General features: G+C 46.1%; 1 protein-coding gene across 1 annotated transcript; it reads right to left on the minus strand.

Moving 5' to 3' along the window:
• Positions 1-3,387: 3,387 nt before the first annotated feature.
• CDRT4 (CMT1A duplicated region transcript 4) lies at positions 3,388-23,493 on the minus strand (the record flags this gene model as incomplete). Its single annotated transcript, XM_080678299.1, has 2 exons — positions 23,416-23,493; positions 3,388-3,845 (listed from the first exon to the last, which is right to left on the minus strand). The coding sequence occupies exons 1-2, from the start codon at positions 23,432-23,434 to the stop codon at positions 3,388-3,390; spliced, it is 477 nt and encodes a 158-aa protein (XP_080534425.1). The 5' UTR covers positions 23,435-23,493.
• Positions 23,494-25,176: the final 1,683 nt, after the last annotated feature.

Consider the following 25,176-nt stretch of genomic DNA (forward strand, 5'->3'; position numbering starts at 1 on the left):
AGGCCAGTGGTCGGCAAACCGCAGCTTGCGAGCTACATGCGGCTTTTTGGCCCCTTGAGGGTGGCTCTTCCACAAAATACCATGTGCGGGCACGCACGTACAGTGTGATTGAAACTTCGTGGCCCATGCGCAGAAGTCGGTTTTCAGCCTGGGCAAGTCTATTTTGAAGAAGTGGCGTTAGAACACTCAAGGGGCCAAAGAGACACATGTGGCTCGTGAGCTGCGGTTTGCCAACCACTGACCTAGGCCAACAGTGGCAAGAACGGGCCGCACCACACAGGCCACCGGTGCTGCTGATTCAGTTCAGTGCTCGCAGGCCAGCTGTTAAGTCCTACCCCAGCTTCCTATTCCTGGTAGGGCTCCCAGGCCACCCCGGCAGCTGGCTGGCAGGAGCCTGTGCCAGCACCTTTGTTTATGTGGTGTGTCTTTGAAGACTCCTGCAGCCCCTTATCTGTCAGGCAGCCTTTTCTTCAAGATGTGCCCCATGCCCTGGCTGGGCTGCCTGTGGAGCTGTCTGATGTCCTGACAGCCCGGCCAGAGCAAAAATGGCCAGCAGGCTGTCACGTCTGAGGATTTCAACACCAGCTGTGGAATTTGCAAATGGATGAGTGCCATACTGTGCACGGGAGCCAGAGAATGTGTTCAAAAACAGCTCCTCGGTATATGTCACATGGGGCCTTAGTGACACAGCTCCTGGGCATGTGTCAGATGGGGCCTTAGTCACAGCCACACAGCAGCCAACAGAGAACCCTGCTGCTGCATGAACTACACCAGCAGGGAGGCTAACTGCAGCAGCTCTCATGCCAAACAGAAAATTCCAGGTGCTAAGGAGATGAGAGGAGGCAGCTGTGGGTTGTGGGACATCCAAGAAAGCTAGTTTCCTCTTAGAGATGGAAGCTCAGTATGTCCAGCATAACCTGAGCTGCCCCGGCCTTGGCTTGGAGGGCAGATGCGGCCACACTAGGAATAGTCCGCATTCCTGCCTGTGCCTGCCTGCAGGAGTCAGCTGGGCTCAGGCCCTGGAAGGGCCCCAGGCCTGCTCTGGGAGCACCCAGGATGCCTGGCAGGTTCTTATGAACAAAGCTGGCGCTGCCAGGTGTCCGCTGGGCTCCACCAGACCTGGCTGCTGCTTGTGCAGGCCCAGGCAGTGGGCCCCATATGCTGGTACTTGTGAAAGCAAGAGGCTCTCTCCCTAACACTCCACTTGTACTGCAGGGCCTTCCAAGATTTTAGTTAAAGAGCCTTTGAAAAGTTGACTCACGGGACCCTCCTCCATGGAGCTCACAGAGATCCGCACCAGGAGACAAACCTCAGCAGCGGCCACCAGTTACTCAGACTGCCCCCTCGCCCTGGCCAAGGCGTGGCTGCTGGCTCAGCTGGCCTCACCCAGCTGCTTCTTCCCTGGAGGAGGATTTCCCAGCAGCCTCCTCAGCCTCATGCACGTGTGGCCAAACCCGTACGCCCAGCGTGGGCTTGAACAGAGTCCACATTTCAAATAGAATCAGACGTTTTCGGTATTAAAATTGCCTCAGGAGATAGTCTGAACTGCCACAGATGCAACCCATTCTCGTCACACATGGAGCTTGCGTTGTTGTGGTTATAATAGACCTAGAATTAAATTCATCTAAACGCTATTTATAGACACATTTAAATTTAGAGAGTATATCTTTTCATAAGAACTATTAAACACCTAGAAATTTAATTTAAAAAAGAACTGTAAGTTCTCTGCTCTCAAAAGGATCGAAAGAAATAATTGCAAATTCCTGCAAACTATAACCATAGCTTTCTAAATATACTCTGGCAATAAACTTCCATGAAAGGACAGATAAAAATTCTTGTTGGAGGAATGTATCCTGATGCCTGTAAGTGCTCAGTGCACACAAAACATAGCCGCTTGGATGAGCTGGGCCCACTTATGTTTTTTCCCGAACTCGCTCTGGCCAGAGCTGAGATGCAGGGTGGGTGGAACCCCTCTGGGCAGCTGCTCCAGCCCAGCTCACAGCAGCCAGAGCTGAGCGCACTCTCCCCAGACTCTGGGGTGGAGAGGACACATTTGTAGGGCAATTTCAACTTTTTCAAATGGCATTTATAGCAACAGGCACATTTCATCCTCTACATCTCTGTGAGGGAAGCATGATGAGTATTAGCTGCTGTAGAAATAGAAAACACAGAAACTCAGGGGAGGTTGAAGGGAAGAAAAGCTCCCAGAGGAGCTGTGCTCAGAGATGAACCCACACCTGAGACCAGCTGGGGCCGCCAGGAGGCCCGGTCCCTCGTGTGTGAAGACAGAGCCTGTTTTCTGGGACGGTGGTTTAGCAACCCATGCTTTGGCCCCACGCAGGAGCCGCTCAGAGCCTGAGTGGCCCCAGTCTAGCTGTGCTTTGACAAACAACAGCCGAGGTCCAGCTATGGGCTTCCCACCAGCTCTGCTCCGCAAGGCAAGCCTTAAAGAGGTACAGGGAGAAAGCCCTCCATTTCCTAGCAGGGGACAACCTAGCCTCCCTGCACTCTGTAAACCCTCCAAGGCAAAACATCTCAATATCAGGTTCAGGTGCCTAGTGGGGCAGCGAGGCGGGACCACAGGAACCCCACCGTGCTGGGTCAAGCTAATTTCCTCATGGTTTCAAGTCCATCCTTTTATACTATTCTTTGAGATGCTGGGCTTGGGATTCTGCAACCCACATTCCTGCTTTCCGGCCTGATAGGCTCTGCCCACAGTGAGTGCTAGAGGGAGCCTAGAGGCTGGAGGCGGAGGAAGTAGCTCATGTTTGGTTTACTTCCTGTTTATCTCTGAGGGCTTCCTGTGCCTGTCTGTTTCCCCTAGCAATGCTTCTTGTTCACTCAGGTAGTGTCAATTCCTTCAGAAGCATTTGAGGACAGCCTTTTGGTTTTCCCAACACTCACAGAATCAACCTCAGCCAAAACAGCCCCCTCCTCACTGCAGGAGCGCCATCCCCACGGGGGCTCTCCTCTGAGCTCAGGCACCAGCACCAGCTAAGGAGCATCCCACTTCCTCACCTCAGGAACCTGGGATTCAGCCCACACCCCCTCCAACTGTCTCACTTTTAGGTAGTCCAATAGCTTCCCTTTGTCCCATTCACCCCCAGTCTTGGAGGTGATACCTGCTTCCTGTGTTTTCAGTTACCTAGTTAATAATTCTTTCTATTCAATTATCTCTAATAATATCACTGGTGTGACTTCTGTCTCCTGTCTGGACACAGCCTAGTTTACCCACAGTTAGGTCCCAAGCATGGATAGTGGGAACTAGAGCTTGGGGCTTCCCAGCCTGAGCAGGGGCAAGTTCAGCCTTGAAGGACATAGTGAAACTTGTGGCAAATGAAGCTTAATTGCTGTACAATCTTGAGGGGTAGTTGCAGGAACTGCTTCCTAAACATTTAAATGTTTTTCCTTGCTGGCCAGAAGGGAGCTGTATGGAAGCATCCTCATCAGAGGTTTTCGAGAGAAGATGATCTTGTTAAAGTTTGCAGTGGGACTTTCTCTGGAATCCATGTGAAAGGGTATGGGCTCTGGGGTGACGGTGGGACCGGTGGCCGATACCGAAAAAGCACTCCACACCGACAACATGGTCTCAGACTTCGTGTCCTTGAACACCATTTTGCCAGAGGTCTTGGATGACTTTTTCCTTTTTAGCTGGACGATGCTGGGCGTCTTGCTCTGCCTGTGAGTCCTTCGGCTTTCTTCCAGAGCCTGCGAGCATTCCAGTTCTCTAGCTTTGCTTTTCTCAATGAGTCTTTGCACCATCGGGGAGGTATATGTGACATAGGCTGGCCAGGGGTCTTGTTTTTCAAGCAGTTCCAGGGGAAGCCCGATGTTTTCTGTGAGTTCTACCAACAAAACAAAACAAAATTAGGCAATTTAGAGGCTCTCACAGACATTAATTCAATTCTTCAAAGAAGGAGAGGGTATAGGAAGTACATTTTGAATTTCCCTCAATCCTATAATAGCTGTCTCACACCTCTGTTAAGGGGAATAAAATGTAATCCAAAATTAGTAAACAGAATGACATTCCATAGAGCATACCAAGTAAAGAACAGCATGGTAGTGGAGAGTAGGGAGCTTGGATCACCCAGTCTGGGTTTCAGATCTTTATATAAGACCAACTTGTTTAGTTCTGAACTTCTATTGTTTGACAATAAAAATGGTTACCATAGGCTACTGTAAGGATTAAATAACGTGATGTATTTAAGGGCTTGGAGCAGTGCAGTTCAGGGTATGAACATATGGGCTTCTCACTTCAACTGCTACTCTGCCACCTTAACAGCTGTGAACCTCCAACAAGTATTTTTATTTTGTCTCTTTTTAAAAATATATTTTTAAATATATTTTAATTTTAAAAATCTTTATTGTTGAGAGTATTAGAGATGCCCCCCCCTTTTTCCCCCATTGCCCCTCTACCCAGTTCCCACCCCACCCCAGGCCTTCACCACCCTATTGTTTGTGTCCATAGGTAGTACATATATGCATATAAGTTCTTTGGTTAATCTCTTCCCACCTCTCCTCCCCTCTTCCCTCTGAGATTTGTCAGTTATTTTCCATGTTTCCATGCCTCTGGTTCTATTTTATTCATCAGTTTATTTTGTTCATTAGATTTCTTGTTCATTTGTTTTTATTTTGATTCAATTGTTGATAGATATGTATTTATTGCCATTTTATTGTTCATATTTTTAATCTTTTTTTTTCTTCTTCCTAATTGCTTTTCTTTTGCTGTTTTTAAGGTTCTCTCTTTATCTTAACCTTTGGCATTTTAATTATGATGTGTCTTGGTGTGGGCCTCTTTGGGTTCCTCTAGTTTGAGATTCTCTGTGCTTCCTGTACTTGTAAGTCCATTTCTTTCACCAGGTAGGGGACATTTTCTGTCATTATTTTTTCAAATAGGTTTTCAATATCTTTCACTCTCTTTTTTCCTTCTGGCATCCCCATAATGCTATTGTTGGTACACTTGAAGTTGTCCCAGAGGCAACTTATACTATCTTCATATTTTTTAATTCTTTTTTGTTTTTGCTCTTATGATTGGGTGTTTTTTGTTTCCTCTATACTAAATTGTTTATTTGATTCTCAGAATTCTCTACTGTTGAATCCTTGTAAAGTATTCTCTATTTCAGCTAGTGTATGCTTAGTTTCTGACTGGTCCTTTTTCATGTATTTAAAATTCTCACTAAGATCCTTGAAAGTCTTACTAAGTCCCTTGAAGCTCTCATTAAGATCCTTGAGCAAACTTATAATAATTGTTTTGAACTTTGTCTAGTAATTTGCTATCTTCCATTTTATTTAGTTTGTGGTTTTTTTCTGGAGATTTCTTCTGTTTTTTCATTTGTGACATTTCTTTGTCTCTGCATTTTGGTTGCTTCCCCGTATCCAGTTGTATGTATTAGGTAGAGCTGCTGTGTCTCCTGGAATTGGTAGAGTGGCCTTGTGTTATAGGTGTCCTGTAGGCCCAGTGGCTCAGCCTCCTCAATCACCTGAGCTGAGCACTCTAGGTGCACCCCTGTGTGGGGTGTGTGGACAGTTTTGCTATAGCTGAGCCTTGATTGCTGTTAGCATCACTGGAAAGAATTGACCTCTAGGCCAAATGGCTGAGAGAACCAACTTCAACTATAGTAGAAGGTCTTCCATGCAGGAGACACCCCTATGGAGTAGGACTTGCTTGAGTGGGGCTTTTATTTCAGAGAGGAAATGGGAGGGAGAAAGAGACAGAAACATTAATGATGAGAGAGAACCACTGATTAGCTGCCTCTCACACACCCTCCTCGGGTGATCCAGCCTGCAACCCCAGGCATGTGCCTTGACCAGGAATTGAACCATGACCTCCTGGTTCATAAGCTGATGCTCAACCACTGAACCACACTGGCTGGGTTCAGACAAGTGTTTTAAACTGTTCTAAACATTAGTTGCGCATGTAAAATGGTGATTCACATAAGATCAACTTAGGGCTTTCTGTGGATTAAAAGAAATAATTTATGTAAGGCTTTAGCACCATACCTGTCCAGAGAACTTCTGGTTTTCTAGAATTCATTAGTTTATATGTTCAGTTTTGCCACCTCTGTGGCCTCTGTGTAGTTAAAAGTACCATGGAGCATTTCTGTTCCCACCTGCCAATGCCCGTTGAACAAGTCTCAGGTGGTTTATAACAAGTTTCCCAGGAGATACTGATGATGTTGGTCAGGAGACCACACTTTGAGAACCATCACTCTAGGAAAATACTCAAACCTTCATGAGCACTAGAATTACCTGGAAAGCTAGTTAAAACACAGAAGGCTGCGTCCCACCCCAGTGGATCTGATTCATTAGGTCTGCTTTGGGGATCTGAGAATTTGCATTTCTGACTAACTCCCAGGCAATTTAGCTGGTCTGAGGACCATAATCTGAGAATCCCTAATTTAGACTGAATAATGATTCTAAACCTTCTTTAGCTGACTTGCTCATGTGTGAAACACTCCCCTGAAATAAGCAATTCCCAGATGTTCCACTCTTTATCTTTCTACTCAAAGGAAGCTTTGTGGAACACAAGTGAGTGTGTTGTACACAGGAGAAGCCTCAAATTTCACTATCTTTATAAAGTAAATTATTTACAAATGTTAGCATGTTATTATAACAAAAGATAGCATCTTAGAGATTTATTCATACTCTTTTTTTTAAGCTAGCTTTTATCAAACCTCTGATCCAGCCTGACAGAGTCCCTTTTATTGTCTTAGTGAAAATCTTTCATGACAATACATTCTTTGGAGAATTCAGTATCATTTTTCTAAGGCTAGGGAAGAAGTAATGCTCAAATAGTCCTCTAACCTTGAGAGTTTCACATAGTAATAAAAAAATTGGAAGTGAAAGCATCTTACTTCTTCTAAGACCTACCATAGGATCTCAGAATTTCAGTGCATCATTCCAAGTTCCTAGTAATATAGAGTATGACCCCAAGGGTCCCCTAGCCCACACCTGTCTACCTACATTGGAAGAGAATACTTGACTTATTTTTCATATTTGTAGAGCTGGTAAGAATGTGTTTTTACTTCACCTCATATGTGCAGTAGGATTACTCAATCATGCCAGATGGTGAAAAAACTGTCTTGAGTTGGTGGTATTTGGGGAATTTTGGATAATTCCTTTTATCCTTCCCTCTAAGTTTCTAGGTAACGAACCCTGAAGCCTCAAAGAAGTCCAGTTATTAGTAAACTGTTTCAACATTAATCTACAATTGTATAAGTCACCATCTTGTTCAAAACCCTTGACCATACATTTCTGAACCCTACAGCAGCCCTCTGGCCAATAGCACAATTCTAGAAAATGGCAAGTTCGTCTCCTACCTGCTGACCCAGGAACTAGGAAACTAGAAAATCAAGGGATCGAATGTTTGAGACAGCCTTAGAATGCATGGGGAGGACTTGTTTGAAAATAAGAGGAGACAAATAGTTGACATTAAGTCTGAAGACAAGCTTTGGGCTTTGACAAAGATTCCTTCTCTCTGTAAATGAAATGCAGACCAGCAGTCTTCAGATAGAAATAGCCCTGATGAAAGGGCAGGAGGCACAACACTGATGTGGTTTTTGTGTTTCTCCCTCAGACACAGGCCCATGATCCATCCACTGGGTTTTCAATCCCAACTCCTTCCCACCCCTATCCCATCCAATCTCTTATCCCACCATTTCCAGCATCCAGTCTGATATGCTGGATGTGACCTAAATAAATTCAAAGGAGTGGTACTTGCATGGATCCTGACATGAATGTGTGACCTTGATCATGATCCTTAACTTCTTGGGACTTCTGTTATCAAACAAGGTGAGGATGAGGATAAATTCCTGTCCTGCTTCTCTCACAGAGGCACTGCTGTTATAATTAAATGTCTGGAAATAAAAGTGTTCTAAACCAGCGATCCCTCAACTTTGCTGCACATTGGAATTACTAGGGAACTTTTAAAAATTCAAATGCCTGATTCCCACCCACAACATTGTGATTGCACTGGAATGGGATGCAACACAGGCATCAGAATTAAATGCTTGATTCTAATGTGCAACAAAACTTGGGAACTGCTGTTTAGAATCTAAACCAAAAAACACTGAAGATTTATAGGATATTTGCTATTTAAGAAATGGGAAGCAGATCCAGATCATTCCAGTCCCCTGGCAGTTCTAAAACACATTTTCATTCAAGAATGCTTTGTTATATATAGTCAGTACTGCATATCAGTAACCTTTAAACATTTAAGGTCCATGGAGCATTCCCACCACCACCTGCCTATTCTGGAATTGACTTAAAGCACTAAGCTAAAAAAACTGTGGCTGTGAATGATATTCTCATGCAAAGCTCATCTCACCCTCTGTCTGTGGCCACAAGCTGCCTCCTTATCTCAGGAACCATCTTACAAAAGGACTTTGTGGCTTCCAAGGAGGACTGATGGACGAATGCACCAGCATAAGTCAACCCCACTCAAGCCGTTAGCCCCAATAATGCTATGAAAGTTGTGCCATTTGCAATCTCATGATTGCAAGACATTATCTTAACCCAGTGTTTCCTAAGCTTGTCCCATAGAATGCAAGAATATCTCAAGATGCTAATAGGTGTTAGATAAAGGAGAAAAACCATCCATGGGGAGAATTACCCTATATGACCACATTCATTGTTTAATCCGGGGCACTATCAACATAGTCTATGGTGTGGTAGTCTATAAGTTTAGCAGACCTGTCCTCAGTCAGGTAAGTTTAAAAACTGACATGCTAAACAAATTCCTTTAGTGCAGGGTTTCTCAGAGCTGGTACTATGTTGACTTGCTCTGTAATCTCCAAAGGTAGGTTGATTTGTAGCAGATGAAAATGTAGCATCCCCAATCTCATTTGACCAGGGGATCCTTCATTCAGTCATGCACTCATTCATGGAACAAGTAACCAGGAAAACGTTTGTGTGGATTCTGAGGTCTTTCTCCAGCCCTCGTTTCCAAACTGTGAGCACCAGAGAATGTTATGATATAGGAGGATGGAAGGATGAACTTGCTCAGGGGGTAGCTGAGTCTTTGATGGATCACTTCCTCTGAAATCCATCTCAGAAGGTTGGTCCCTCAAAAGTGTCCATACCCAGAAGAACAAGCCAGCATGAGGGCTAGTGCTCCATCAGAAACCAGACTTATTTCCCTCTGTTGGCCTCTCTCCTCTCTTCTCTACTACAGTCTGCAGCTGCCTTGTCTTGCTGTGTCTTAGCTCTCACTTTTTCCTCAGCCACATCTAAGAGTCTTGTCTTGCCCCAGAAGGACAACCACATTATCTGAAACAGGAAGCTGACGCAGTTTTGTTTCACTCTGACATGTTATCCTCCTCAACCTCTCATTTCCTCCCCTTCCCTATTTCTTTGTCTGCCCTCTGGCTGCTCCTCATTTATTTTTGGCTGAAGAAGAAGCTGCCACTTAGGCCAGAAGACTTTTCTCTAAGATGCAGAGCAACGTTGCTGGCATGAACCAGCCTGGTGTAGGGTCGGTGTGTTCTTCTTGGGGGTCTTCATCCCCATTGCCCCCCATCTTACAGGCTGCCCATATGCTCTGACCCCTGTATTTTAGACCTAGGAAAGCACAGTGCTCACCACAGACTCCCCATTAGCCCCAATGTATCACAGTTCTCTCCACCTCTTTACCTTGCCCCCAATCCCACAGAAGCTATGGAAACTCTTGCCATGGTCTCACCTCCACCTGAGGGCTCTGAGGGTGCCCACAGACAATGGTTTGGTGTGCCTTTAGCAGCACTTTATGCTGGGAAGCACTGGGAACCTTAGAACTGTTTAGACAGAGGGAAATGGGGATGGAGAGGGGTAAGTTGGTCTTTCAGAAAAGAAGAGTTCTCTGGCCCCTCCTTATGCTGCCCTCTTCTCATCCTCATTGCTGCCCTTTCCCAAACACAGGCACTCTCCAAGGAGAGGAGAAAAAAAAGCCCATTCTTGCACTCTGTTAAAAAGTCAAGTTGCACATGAAGGGCAGCTTTGGTAGTTGTGAGCATGTTCTAATACAGCCATGTCTCTTTCTGGGGGAGCAATTGTCTCTAACCACATCTGGGGCAGGGAGGTGGGAGTCTAGTCAGAAGTGCCATCTTCTCATAGAGATCTGGTATCATCAATTCACCACTTATGGTGGATGGGAGGGGCATACCCTCCTTGTGGAAATGCTTCTGTATGCTATGTATTTTCTTGGAGAATTATGTGTATACCTTGAGAGACACAACAGTGGAGAGAGAGTTCAAGTGTCTATGGCCATGCAGCATCAATTCATTCATCCATTCATGCACACATTCAACAAATCTATATGGGGGGGCCTGCTCCCACACAAAACACATCATGAATTCTCCACACTCACCTCTTGCTTTGATCCCAAGCAAGAGGTGCTTCTCAATGTCAAGATTCCACAAAGCATGTTTGTTTCCCATACCAACCACTCAAACAAGGATAATCCATGTCATCTTTGTCATCAGAAAAAAAAAGGAGATATACCCTTGTACATAGGTCAAAACAAGTCATATTAGTCACTCTGCAGACAGGTACTGGTGTTCCCATGTGCCAGGCAGTGCAGCATGTACTGGGGACATGGAGCAAGAGGAGGCAGAGCCTTGGTTCAAGGAGCTCACAGCCCCATGAAAGGACAAACACAGCCTGCATGGGGAGGATGTCAAGAAACAGGTTCAAGAAGAGAAGGTGGTGCTGATGAATCTTGAAGGACAAGGAGAATGATGGGCAGTGAGTGTTAATGTCAGCCAGCCTCAGTGTTTTCAGATCCTGAGTGAAGTTCTTCTCTGCTCAGTGGCCACATTTTCATGCACATTTCAACCCAGATCACATGGGCTGTTTCCCAACAGTATATTTTCTGCATCTGAACTAAAATGTTGAGTGGGCTGAATAAATGCTTTACAAATTCACCACAGGAAAAAGTACTGAAGCATCATATACCTATCTAGTACAAATATGAATTTAATTTTATTCTGATCCAAGGAATATTAAATCATAAATATTAAAATTCCCATTTTAAGATGTAATATGAAGATCCATTAGGCACAAAGCATATTGCCATATGATCTGTAGATCAAGTTTAAAGTTTAAAATGAACATTTCAGAACAAGACAAACAGGCACAATTGGAGGAGAGCCCCTCAGCCTGTCCTCCTGTGGACAGTTTCGGAGGCAGTTAGCTCTAATGGCCGACAAGTAGGAAAGATATAGAGAAACAGGCATTGAGAAGTGGCCCTGCAGCCCCACATTGAGGAAACTGGACATGACAGATGTTAGGCGACGTATGCTCAGAGGCCCTCCCTCTGCCGACAGCTGGCTCCTGAGCAATGAGCCCATGAAAGTGCATGGCCTCTCGTGTCTAATCCATCAGGAAAAGGAAGTCCTGCTCCCTGGAACAATGGGGGCATTGTGCACCTAGAGAAGCATGGGGAGACTAACAGGCATTTCCCAGGACTTGCCTCAACCAATGAACCAGGCCACCCCTCCTTTAAAATGCTCAAAGCACTAGCAACTCAGGCCAGTGTCTGTTTTGAAGAAGGTGATTTACATTTGAGGTTTTACCTAGAAGCAAAGAACTAAAGTAGCTGCCTTCTACAGGATTCAGTTGTTCCATCAGCCTATTGACACCATGTCCTCAGTGTCATACAGTTACCCAAGTTGATGCCCAACTGTGAGAAAATCCATGCATTGCACATTGCGCCCAACTCTTGGTTAATAGATATCCTTCAAATATCTATAATAATCTATAATAATAAAAGCATAATATTCTAATTAGACTGGACAGCCAAGCATCCTTCTACACAAAGCTGCAGTGGCTGTGAGGGCTGAGGGCAGACAGCCGTGGTGGCCGGCAGTGGCAGCAGTGGCGCGGTGATAGGGGCAGTGCCTTCCCCTAATCTGCCCAGTTGCCTCCCGCAGAGGGAGGCCAGACTGAAGTTTAGGCCTGCTCCCAGTGCCTAAGTCATCAGTAGACCATCCCCTGAGGGGTCCCAGATTGTGAGAGGGGGCAGGCTGGGCTGGGGGACCCCCTCCCCCAGTGCATGAATTTGGGGCCTCTAGTGATTAAAAAAAAAACTCCTAATGGTTAGAGATGAGTGTTCCTGAGATGAACCAAAATCCAAATAAATTGCCTCCTGAAAATCAAGAGTTTGTACTTTGCCTTGAATCTCTTTTAAACAAAAGAAAAACACAACATTTGGGGATGAAGCAAAGCAGGGAAAGCTCTGAAGATGGTACTCAGCCTGTTTAAACGGAAAACAGAGTGAAGGAGGTTATCTCAATGCTGTGCACAGACAACTCTCTCCAATGAGCAGAGTCCCACCCTCTTCCCTGTGTGCCCCTGGCAGACCAGGGGAGGAGCCAGAAGAAACCATCTCCCCTCCTAGAAGAGCAATTCCCGTGAGTGCCATGTCAGCGAGGGCCAGGTGTATTTGCTGTGTTTATTTGTACGTGTTCTCATAACTGAAGTTATATGTCAGTGTGGTAGAAAGTTTGGAAAAGGTTGTTTTTCATCTTGTAACCCCATTAAGTATTGCTCAGTCGGTGCCTGTGTACTCTCCTGGCTCTTACACAGCCATGGTCATCAAATGCACATATCCTTTTGAATCCATCATTTTTGCTCTAGCATTATATTGTATTTTCTCATGTTCCTAAAGATTTTTCATAATTATTCTAGAGGCTACTTAATAATCCATCCAGTGAAGAACGAACATTAATCATGTCTCCATTGGGGAATTTTACAGTGTTTTTAATTTTATCTGCTGTAAGTAATAAGCTGTGTCTTTTAAAATGGCAACTGACCAGCAATCTTCCCCTATTTATAAACCTCTGTATAGCAAGGTGCTTGGAAAATGTTGGCCACTGATGGTTGCTAGTCTCCCCCAAAATTCAGTATTGCCAAAGCCACTGCCCCTTCGTCCTGAGAGGTGGGTAGTGTCCTCCATGTTCCCCTGTCTTCATGAACAAGAAGCAGGGAGGGTATTTGCTGCATTGGTCCCTAGGGGTCCTCCCAGCTCCAAGGCCTACCATTCACTAGAGCACAGCCTATAGTGATGAGGCCAGACACTGAAATGGAATCTGTGAACAAATGCTCTCGGCACCAGTGTGAGGTAGACTTCAGGCAGGAGAGCCAGAGCAATAGCCCCACTGCACCCCAGTCACAGGAGGACCAGGGGAGAAGTGGAAAAGAATCAGCTCCCTGTGGCCAAGACCAGCTACACACAGGGAATTGCCCCCAAAAGTGTCTTACACATTTGGATGCTTTGTTAAAATTGTATGTGCCAGCAATGGGATCTATGAAAAATACTATCTAAACTCCAAGGTTTGGTGCCTGGAACTTACACTATAGGAGCCAAGTGAAGGCCACCCAACAACCCTCTCCAAACAGGAGATGCAAAGTTATCCAGCCAATTGTCAAGACATGGTGTGTGACACTGGAGAGGACCAAAGAACCACGAGGAGCAAACCAATTTCCTACAGAAGCAGAGAGAGCGTGAGCCACCTAGTGAAGGGGCCACTGGTTTCAATTCCCCCTACAGCCCCCAACTCTAATGAAGCCATTCCAATAGTGCTGCCCCCAATAAAAATCATTGGTGTTCTTAATGGAATCCCTGAGCCATCAAGAAATTGTCAAATTGTGCCTCATATTTTCTATCGAGAAAGCAAGAAAGTGTGGAAAAGATCCTTCAAATGTTTGCAAGTTTCCTCCCACGCTGTGCAAGGGACAGAATGCCATGGGCTTGGGAATGTCCATATTTGTTCTCTGAGAACTGAATGAATAAAAGGGGGGGTCATTGCCTACATAACTCAATGAGAGCTGCCCCTTTTGTTCCTGTTCACTCAGCAGTCTTCTGAAAATTGATATATCAAATAGCACTTAGGTATATGTCCCATTATAAATTATTACATTAGCATCCTAAATTATTAATCATTTTCTTTTTAGTTTGGTCAAAATTAATCACTCCCCAAAAGCTTTATCTCTGTGTCTTCAGTACCACTGAGATCTGGATAATTAACCAAAATATATTCCTAGGAACCATCTCTCTCCTAAGAGATTCTTATTTCCAACTGCTTATTAAATAAGTGTTGCATTTTCATCAAATTTAAATCTGTTCAAAATGAAGCTCAGTATTGCCACCCACATTTCTACAAATATCTCTGCCTTCACGCCTGCTTCTGTCAATGGCATCACCATTCTTCCTGACCTCAAAGTAAAAACTTAACTCCTCTTTCCCTCTTATACCCTGAGTTCAGGGTCCATTCCCCAAATGGATCTTCCAACCTCTCTATTCTCTTTCCCCATAGTTAATCCTCCACATGGCTACAGCAAGAATTATCATTTATACATATATTCATCCATTCATTCAACAAATACTTACTGAATGATTATACTGTGCCAAGCACTACACCAGGCATACATTCTAAGGAGAGAAAACCAACTGAGGAAAATCTGATCATGTCACACTTCTGTTCAAAACTTTCTTAATCTCTGTTGCCTGTAAAATAAAATGCACATTCCTTAGCAAGACCCTTCAAAGTGTAGTCCTAGGAAACCTTCCCAATCTTGGCCCCTATCACCACACCTCATACACACACACAGCCAGACATGCACACTCGACAGCCCCGTGACTCTGACACCCCATCACCCCACCCTCGCCAAGCTCTCATGCCTTTACTTCTTGGCATGTCCTGTTGCCTTTGTCCTCAATTCTCTTCCATCTCCCCCCTTCTAAGGAACTGCATGTCCTCCAAAACCCAGACTGCAGCTCAGCTACTCGGAAACCTTTCCTAAATCTCCCCCCAAAAGATGCTGTTCTTCCCTGTGCTCTCAGAGGAAGGCAAAAATAACCCTAGCACAAGTAGTATTCCACATTATGTTAAGAAAATTGTCAGGGAACAAAAAGTGTGGGATTTGCTCGGAGTTTTGAGTAAACTGTTAAACTGCATCCAAAATCTGAAAAGCTAAGGATAAAAAGCTGCTATTTGGAGACACTACTACCTCCATGCATCCCTGAGACTTTCTGCCAAGAATGCTTGGTCAGATCATCACCAAAGAGACTCCCTCCCCCTGGTCCCCACAGGTCTCTCAAGGGAGTGCTATTTGCCCCCTCACAGCCTACAGGTTTCTGGACCCCAGATGGTACTTGTCCCCTGTCTTCCCACTGCCATTCTCAAACCATTTTTTTTTCTTTGAAGCTCATGCCACCCCCTAATCCACCTGGTTGCTGCCAGCTTCTGCCCGCTGGTTCTGACCCTCAGTCACTGACGATTTTACCTCCTGGACATGGGCTTCCTTTGCACTTTTACTCCGACCAGCATCGGTGGTTTCGTCACCATCTCATAAAAGATTCATACAAATCCTTAGCCCAACCTTCCTTGACCTACTCACTTCCATTAAAATGGGGACAATATAGTAACTAATATACGCCTTCCTCTTAGTCTCTGCCACCCATTCCTGTAGCTAGTCCATTTTTCTCATCATTACCACTAACTGCATATATACACAGTCTCAGCTGTGAGCACCCCATTCTGTTACCTCCTCTATCCTTCCAGCTCACTCACTCAAGCAGCTCCCAATCTAGCAATTCCTCTATTTCAACCCACTAATTCTACCTTCCTCTCTCAGTCACTCCTTCATGCCCTCATTTCCTGCTTTATCCTGTTTAAATTCCATGGTCTCTCCTTATAATCTCTTGCAAATGACCTTAACCCCCATATCCCGCCCCTACCATATTTGCATGACCAAGCCCAGAACTAGTAAAACCAGAATGTTGCCCTCTCCTGAGTGTGAGAACTCAGCAGCTGACCATGCTGGGAGAAAAATGCACCCGCACTGTGGTCTCACAGAGAATGATAATAACTACAGTTCCTGTGGCATGTACTATGTACTGGGTACAGTCTAAGCACCTCACCTGTATTAACTAACTTAATCCTCACCAAAACCTTATGTATTAGATGCTATGTTATCGTAATTTTATAAGAAAGGAGACTAAAGTCCATAGGAATGTTCAATAGCACGTTCAACAGCACTCAAGGTTTTCACTCAGGCTGTCTAGCTACAGAATTCTTTTGTTTCATGCTCCTCTATCTCAAAATCAGTCAACACAGCTAGCCCAGCCTACAATCCCTTTTTCCAAGTCTTTACACTTTCCCACTCCCTAAAAAAACACCTCAGCACCTCCTTCTCCCTCTCACTCTCAGCTGATATCCTTGCCTCAACCACCTTGGGGAAAAATTCAAGAATTCATCAGGAACTCCTATATCTCTTCCAACCACCACACTGCCTTCCTTCCCACTATGATGTGCTTATTCTTATCAAAGAATGTTTCTCCATTGCAACTCAGGTCCCTCCAAGAGGCAATGGCCCTGGATATAGTAGACCACTCTCATGTTCTTCAAACATTTTTCTACTTGTTTCCAGACAGCACTTACACCTATGTTCCTCCCACATCACTCACTGCTCTTCTTCTCAGTCTCTATTGATGATTTCTGAGCTCCTTTTTTTTAAATTTCCATCTGCCCCCAGGGTGACATCAGTCAGTTCTGTGGCTTTACATCTCATCTATTTGGCAAATCTTTTTTTAAAATATATATTTTATTGATTTTTTACAGAGAGGAAGGGAGAAGGATTGAGAGTTAGAAACATCGATGAGAGAGAAACATCGATCAGCTGCCTCCTGCACACCTCCTACGGGGGTTGTGCCCGCAACGAAGGTATATACCCTTGGCCAGAATCAAACCTGGAGCCTTTCAGTCCACGGGCCGACTCTCTATCCACTGGGCCAAACCAGTTAGGGCTATTTGGCAAATCTTAATTCTAGCCTGATCCTTTCCCCAAAGTTCAAACTTAATATATCGAACCGCCATCCATACATCTTCATTTGTATAGTATCTAGTAGGATGTCAAACTTCTCATGGTTTAAACAGAACTCTGATCTTACTCCCTAATATCTTCCTTTCCAGTCTTTTCCACTTCAGAGAGAGATGCCATCATTCAGCAAATTGCTTCATTCAAAAATCTAAGTTGTCTTTGAAAAATCTAAGTTCTCTTGCTTCTTCACTAATTATAGTCAATCCATTATTTCCCCCCTACCTCCCTCTACCATTATTTAATTTCTCTATGTCGCCAGTCTTATCCAAGACATCAACATCTGCTCATTGGACTACCAAAGACCTGCTAAGTGGTCTTGCTTCCACTTTTTTCCCTTTCAATGCCTTCTCCACAGAACACCCAGAGTAATAACTTTTAAACATAAATCAAATTAAATCATCCTGCTGCCAACACTCTGCAGGTTTCCCATTCTATTTAAGACACAATGCAAATTCCTTACTTTGGCCTACAGAGCCAGCCAAGGAGTTGAGTGGCTCTTGTCTGTCCTTGCAGCCTCAGTTGGTGCCACTCCCATCACTCACCGCACCAGCCTCCTTGGTCTTTCTTGCCTTCTCACACACCAAGTTTGTTCCCATGTTAGGAACCTTCTCCAGCAGGTCCCTCTGCCTGGATGTGCGTTTCCCTTATCTTCTCATGGATGGTTCCTTCTTATAAATCAGCCTGAATGTGAACTCTTCAGTGAGGCCTTCCATGACTGCCTAAAGCAGCTGCCAGTCGCTACCACATCTTTTAATTCTCTGCATAGCACTATTCCTGATGGCATTCCTTACCATTTTCTCATTTGTTTGTTTCCTCTTAACCAACTAGAAGGTAAGAACAGGGATCTCATTGATCACATTCACTGCTCTATCCTCAGGCACTTGAATCAGAACATTAGATGAACAGGTGTTACTGCAATTGCCAGAGCAACTTCCCCTGGGGTTGTCAAGGGTTGCTGGGAATCCAAACATCAGGCAGCCACACACTTGCACAGGGAACCATAGACTAGCTGGCTGACAGTAGCCACTAGTGATGAAGGTCAACTGGCAGAGGTGGGTGTTATCCTAATAAACATGAAAAATAAATATAACTAATGGGATGGCCTGGATTCAAATCCTAGCACTGTCAGTTACTGCTTTTAAGTGGGCAAATCTCTTTCTCTTCCTCTCTTTCCCTCCCTCCTTCCCTCCCTTCCTCCCTCCCTCCCTCCCTCTAGGATTTAACTTTCCCACCAGGAAAACTGTGAAGACTGAATGACTGAATAAGACCCTGCCTGTGAAGTGCCCAGAAGAGCAACAACAGTATAGGGACTTAGAGCCACAACAATCGAGGATCACAAGTGAAGTGCAGCCCTGTCTGATAAGGAAAGTTCCTGGGGCCTAAATGTACAAAATTCAAACTTCGCTTTTCTTCTGAACCTCTGTGTCCATTCTCACTGGTCCAGTATGTGCTCCATTCCCACAGACATGGCCAGGTCTTACCACCATCAGATGCAGCACCCGGGTTACCTGCCACTTGCTGTTAGTGGGCATGCTTGCCTTTTCACAGACGTGTTTTCTTCCCTCGGAATGACTGTAAATGTAGACTTGTGGCTCCTTTTCTCTAGTCCCTTTCTCTCTCCTTCCAGAACTGCTCCTATGACTATCCTTAGGGGAGGCCGGCCAGCCCTCTAGGTAGGCTTATCCATAGCCCGCCCTGTGCAGCATCTACTTAGGACTGTACGTCCCACTATTGCTTGCTTGGTCTTTCCCTCTCTCTCCCAAACTATTTCTTAAGGATTGAAGTAAGATAATTAAATTCCAGCCACAAGTTGTCTACTTTGAGGACTGATTATGGTCCAAACCAAGGCCAGACAGACTTGCCTGGTTCTGATCTCCTCTAGTGCTCACTTCTGGCTGGGCGCTTTGGTAGGTCCCTGGTGAAGTTCATTTCACTATGTTTCTGAGAAACAGAATGAAGGAGGTACACTGGCAAAATATAAATATAATGTAACTATTATGGATTGTTTTGTGGGAAATTGACAAATATATAGGAAACTATTGCCTATGGTTTCAAGAGAAAATAACAATTACCAATTCCCCCGGAGGTCAAGAAAGAGGTCTTTTGAAATTGAGGAGAGATATTTAGTATATTCTAGGCAGAAATATACTCAACTGGTATACAGTGAAACATAACTGCTAACCATGTAGAAAATATGTGTGGGTAACATACCAGGAGATTTTGAAGTCCTGACAAAAGGAGTTTTTGTTGAGTCAGAAGTCCAATCAAACAACAAGGGCTGTGAAGTGTCTCATTGGCACAGCCATGAGATGCACAGAATCTTTGTAAACCTGGGAACGGCCCTTCACAGAGTGTGTCATATTGCATGGCTGCCCTTGCCCCAGTGAAGGTCTGGCCTTTAGCGTCCACCTCTGTGTGGCATGGCAGAAAACTATCTTGCTGATCTTGCGGTGTTTCTGTAATGTAATTACATATGTAGTTCAATAGCTCAAGAGGGCAACTAGTAAGAGAACTAGCCAAAGTTCCTAATAAGGAAAAGCTGCAAATTAAATAAATGTTTGGACTTTGGTGGAAAGTGTAGCATAAAATTAAGAGCGTGTGTTCAGTACAGGCCAACTGCTTCTTAGCTGTTGTAGTGGATATGTTGAGTGGAGATGAGATGCTTAAACTTTTGAAGTCTTATTGTTCCCATTTGTAAAATAGGGGCTATAACAAGAACTATCCGTGGGTTGCTCTGAGGATTTTTGTCATGAGATAATTCACATAAGGGCACAGGGCCTGGGTGTGTGGTGAGAGCCCATTGGTTGAACTGCTGTCAACATTAGTATGTAGGACTGTGGTATCCTCCACAATGCCAAACAGCCAGTCCAACTTGCAGGCTGGAGCAATTAGTAACAGAATGCATCCCATCAAAAAGAAGTCAATAAGTGAAGATCAGGAAAGAGACTGGAACAACAGGAGATCAGAAGATGGGCTCAGGGGACCCTGCAACACAAATGCTACCACACTGCTGCCCCCACATCTCACTACCCCACTCCATCCACCCCACTTTGCAGATCCAAACAGCCCTCTTTATACCACTTATACCCTCTGCTCACAAAGGAGACCCTCTGCAGAGCATTCTTGACCTTGAGTAGTTCTGAGGCATCTGTGTTCACTTGTAGACATGTGTCCACATGCACATGTACACACAGAGCCCTGTGTGGGACATATGAATGTTCTCTGGGATGACCCACACACTCAGCATGCACAGACATGTGTACACATGCATGTGTACACACACACACACACACACACACACACACACACACACACACACCCTGTGTGACTAACTCGAGTCAGCAGCCATGTCTTCCATGCAGCCTCCAGTGTTGACACCCCCAGTCCTGGCTGAGTTCTATGTCCCTTCTCAGGTCTCTGCAGCCTGCTCTGAAATGACTTAATGAGTGACACTGGGCCAAGAAGTCTCGCCAAATTCCTACTGGGAATAATCTGGAGACTGAGGAATGCAGGCAGTGTTAAAGGAGACATGGGGTGGAAACGGGACTTAGAGTAGGGAGAATTGCTTTTGAAATCCAGCTTCACCTTTTTATGCCTAATCTTAAGCCAGTTCTTAAACTTTCTGAACTTTAGTTTTCTCATATCCAGGATGAGAAACATCCTGCCTCAATAGATGTTATGATGATCCGATTAATTCAGATAAAAGTACTTCATGACTGCCTTGGCTGGGGGGCTCAGCTGGTTGGAGCATCATCCCATGCACTAAAAGGTTGCGGTTTCGATTCCTGGTCAGAGCACATACCTAGGTAGCAGGTTCAATCTCAAGCAATCGATGTTTCTCTGAGAAGTCTTCCAGATTCTAGGACAACAAAGCTCCAAGGAGTGGACACAGAACTCGCTCCCTCTGCCGGTCATGGCCACTGGCTGGTCTGAACTGCTGGGCAGCCAGCCTGCAGGCTGCACAGTCTCCACAGCAGCTGGGCTCACGGTGCCTCAAGGAGGCAGCCTCCAAGATGGCCCTATTGGTCCACCTCCTGTTGCTCGCTCACATGCTGATGAAACGCTTCCCTTGAGCAGCAGCTCACTTCTAACAAATAGAATACGCAAAGTGACAGGATGCTACTTCTGAGATGAGGTTACAGAAATTTGGCTTCCATCTTGAACTCTCTCTCCCCCCATCTCATTCATTCTGTGGGAAACTATACGATGAGCTTCCCTCTGGAGAAGCCGGCATGCCGGGGGACTGAGGGAGGTTTCCAGACAACAACCAGGAACTGACACCCTCAATGGAGCAGGCTGTGAGGACTTGATCTCGCCAATAATTATGTGTGTGTGGAGTGGAGCCTCCTGCAGCTGAGCCTCCAGGTAGGACCACAGCCCCAGCCAGAACCATGCCCGTCCCTCCTGCAGACAGAGGCACAGAGCAAGTCACACCCAGATTCCAGGCACAGAGAAACTAAGACAAACGTTTGCTTCAAGCAACTAGTGTGGGGTAATTCGTTACACAAGACCCTTACCCGACATTCAGAGGAAACTCCTGCCAGGAGGCTGCAGAGTGGAGGGCTTGCACTCTGCCAGCCGTGGGAGCCACTCCACTGGGTAACCACTCCTCTCACCCACCCCCACTCTCCCATCTTCCCACCCATCTCTACAGGACAAAACCATTGCTACTGAGAAGAACACAAGTGAGTTATAAAATAGCAAAAAATGAAGCCATCATCAATTTTGAAGCGGCCATTTTGAGACGGCAGACTTACTCTGCCAGAGGGGTCGGGACTGGATGGAGGGATGGGACAAAGTGTGAAGGGGATGCAGAGCTGTTGCTAGGGCGCCTGCTTTGCACATTACTTGAGGAGTACAGAAAGCTGAAATTTTAATGGTTTGTTTTTAAAACCAAGTAAACATATCCTTGGCATCAAAATGGCTTTGTGAAAGCAGCCAGATTAAAGGACAAGTTCTCTCGGGGAACTGTTTTATCCAACCCCACTATGTAAATACTGTATGGACTCCTCCAGGTCCTGAGGTCAGGGTTGCCACCAACCTTCCCTTCCTGCTGTGCCTGCACAAGTTCACACGTACACACACACACACACACACACACACACACACACACACACACACCATAAAAGGGGCTTTGGGGTCTGAGAGCACAGGGTCTACAATGATATGAGTTTCAAGGCCACCGTCTGCCCCATGCCATACTCCCATTTGGGCTGTTCTGATTGAAGAGGCTGAATGACGCTGGCCAGTGTTGCTCAGTGGGTTGGAGTGCCATGCCATACACTGAAAAGTCATGGGTTTGATCCCAGTCAGGGAACATACCGAGGTTTCAGGTTTAATCCCTGGTTGGGGCATGCATGGAAAGGCAACTGATCGATGTTTCTCTCTCTCCCTTCCTCTCTCTCTCAAATCAATAAAAACATGACTTTGGGTGAGAAAACAAACAAACAAACAAAAAAGAGGCTGAACAGCACCTGCGCAGAGGCCGGAGCTTCACCAAAGCCTCCACAGACGCGGGTCGCCGTGGGTCCCGGAGTGCCCCCGAGTGGTCCTCAGCCCAGAACACTGGATGAAGAAACTGTTTGCTATGCAAAGCGGAAGAAAGGGGCACCATTATCTTTGAAATGATTCTATTTGTTTCCTGAAGTTCTCAGTGTCCTTCCAGCCATTGATTTATCAACACTTACAGGGAAGAATGTCTCTCAAGGGTTGTGTCGTCATTGGTCATCTTGCTCAGCAATAAATCATAGCAATAGGTACAGGAGACCACAGTTTCCAACCGCATGGTTATGAGAGCTTTAACCAGCCATTCTGGGGACAGGTCTTCCCAGCCTGACTTTTATCCCTCGTGTCATTAGTCCTCCCTGGGCCTCGGTTTCCTCTTGGGTAGAAATGGGGATTCGGGATTGCCACCCTCAGCTCCATCCGGCTCTGCCCTCCTGGCACAGCAGGCCCCAGAAACCGAATGCACTCACATTGCCAGGACCCACCAAACAAATCCCTCAGGAGCCCAGCTCCTGGGTTTATACTGCAGAGAAAATGCTGCAAGCCCAACCATCAGAACTGGGCTGGCTTTCGCTCCCCGCCACATTTCAAGAGGAAAGCTGATTTTTGCTCTGAAGGGTGGGAAATGCGAAAGCGCAGTGAGAGTTCTGAGTGGGGCCCAAAGAGCCGGGCTCACAGTCTCTCCATCCACCACATGGAATTCCAGACACTGAAGGCGCCCAGCAGGCCTGCTTCCACTGCCTGCCAGCTGCCATAGACCCAGGTCTGTCCGTGCAGCTGCAGCGTGGAGCCAGAAATCTGGAAGAATTTAACACCCTGCCGGTTCAGACACAAGAAAACATTGTTCCAAGTAAACACTGGAATCCTCCTCATCACCCAGGAATGTGTAGCCAACAGGGTTGAGATCAGCAGCAGCTCTGCCTAGGCTGTGGCCTGGGAAGGCCGGGGACTCCAGAGCTGCTTTCTGGCTGAGCCACGGTCAAGGCTGGGAGGTCAGCACATGGGCTTTTCCCCTTACAGCTACGGAACCCACAGGAGCCCACAGGACCCAACCTGCATGCAGAAGCCGCATGGTCCCTGACTCTGGGAAAACAGTAGGCACATCCCGGTAGAGCTGAGCGGGTCAGGACATCTGGGACTTTGGGCTCCGTGGCCTGCGGCAGGCTGTGAAAGAAGCACTTTTCCTGCAGGAAGAAAGGGGCTCTGTGCACAGGGAGTGCGCAGGGCCTGCACCAGAAGACGTGTGCACGATGGGCTGTGGCCACCAACAGTCATGGAGCCTTGAGGGAAACCTAACTCACTCCACCTCTGAGAAGCCAGGAGCCAGGCCCCAGTGGTTTCCTCTGCCCAGAGAGCAGAGAGCATCATTTGACTCACCAGGGGCCACACGATGGGTCCAGGAAAAATGTTACCCCTCAAATTGCTGTGTCATTGTGTTCCTCTGCCTAACCACCGTCCCTCCCCCCCACCTCGCCCCCCGCACAAAAAGCTGCAGGCATGAGCTGAATTGTTAAAGGACTCCTACAGTCAAAACAAAACCCTGCAGGTTAGAAAGGGCTCCCCAAGAATGCAGAGTCCACAGGTGGCTGCTTGGCCACAGGAGCTCCAAGCAGAGCCCTGCAGGGCTGCCCAGGAGCAAATCCAGGGATAGCCTTTCTCTGACTCAGCACAGCTCTCACCTCAGCATCGGCCCTTAGGGGTCCACAGAGGTGCATTTAATTCACTCATTTTTACGCAGATTTATCAAGTGCCTCCTAAGAACCAGGAAAGCCAGAGGGACATCATCCCTCCTCTCAGGGAGCATGGGATCTGGACAGGGGTCCTCAGGGTGGTCTGGGGACCAGCAGCAGCAGCAGCATGGCAGCGTATTAGAAAAGCATTTTCTCTGGTCCCACCCTGGCCTACATCAGACACTCTGAGGTGGGGCCCAGGTACTGTATTTTAATATGCCCTCTTGGTGATGCTGATGCCTTTGAAAATTTGAGAAGGAAGTTTAAGAATCACCCAATCTAATCTGTGTTCTCCTCATGGGAGAACGGAAAAGCAGAAAGGTTAATGATTTGCTTCAGGCACGTCATTGAAACGGTGCATTAATATGCTCCTAGATTCAGAACAGCTGTGCCAAACTGTGATGTCACTGGAAACATTGATTCCAGTTTCAGAAACACTTCTTCATGTTGTCCACCTTTTGCTGGTGGTTTCTAAGCAATCAAACAAGTGGGAGGTCTTTCAACTTGTACCTCGTGGCTTCATTTGAAGGCTACTTTGAGAAGACTGTTGTCTTTGGGGTGTCCTCTTCACCTAATTCTTGGTGGGCATCAAGGAGGTTATAACACCAGACTTTCTGAGTTGATTTTTAAGTGAAAGTACCAACCAATGAAGTAAAATCTCAGTTGTCCATTCAGCAAATGTCTTCCATGTTGCCAAACCCAGTTACCTACTTTGCATTTACCACCCAGCTTGTCTGGCCTATTGCAGCAATGGAACCTCCAGCCACTCTCCAAACCCCTCTTCCTCCAGCTCCATCCCTCCCCCTCCACCTGGGGTCACCACCTCACTGCTTGCTCTTTCAGGCTCTTTGCCGGTTTCTGCTCCTCTGCTCCACTTCAGCCCTGGGTGCCCATCTCTTCCCCAGGGCACCCCCTCTCAAGGTGACCTCATTACTGTGCCACGCTCCCACACGTGTCTTCAGCCATGGACTCATATCTGAACTCCAGGCTTACATAACAAACCCCTAATGGGATAGCTCTCCTTGGATGCTGACAGTGCCTCATAACTGCTCTATTCCACATACACACTCCACACCTGATCCTT

The sequence above is a fragment of the Plecotus auritus genome (assembly GCF_963455305.1).
Source record: "Plecotus auritus genome assembly, chromosome: 7".
Classification (NCBI taxonomy): Eukaryota; Metazoa; Chordata; class Mammalia; order Chiroptera; family Vespertilionidae; genus Plecotus; species Plecotus auritus.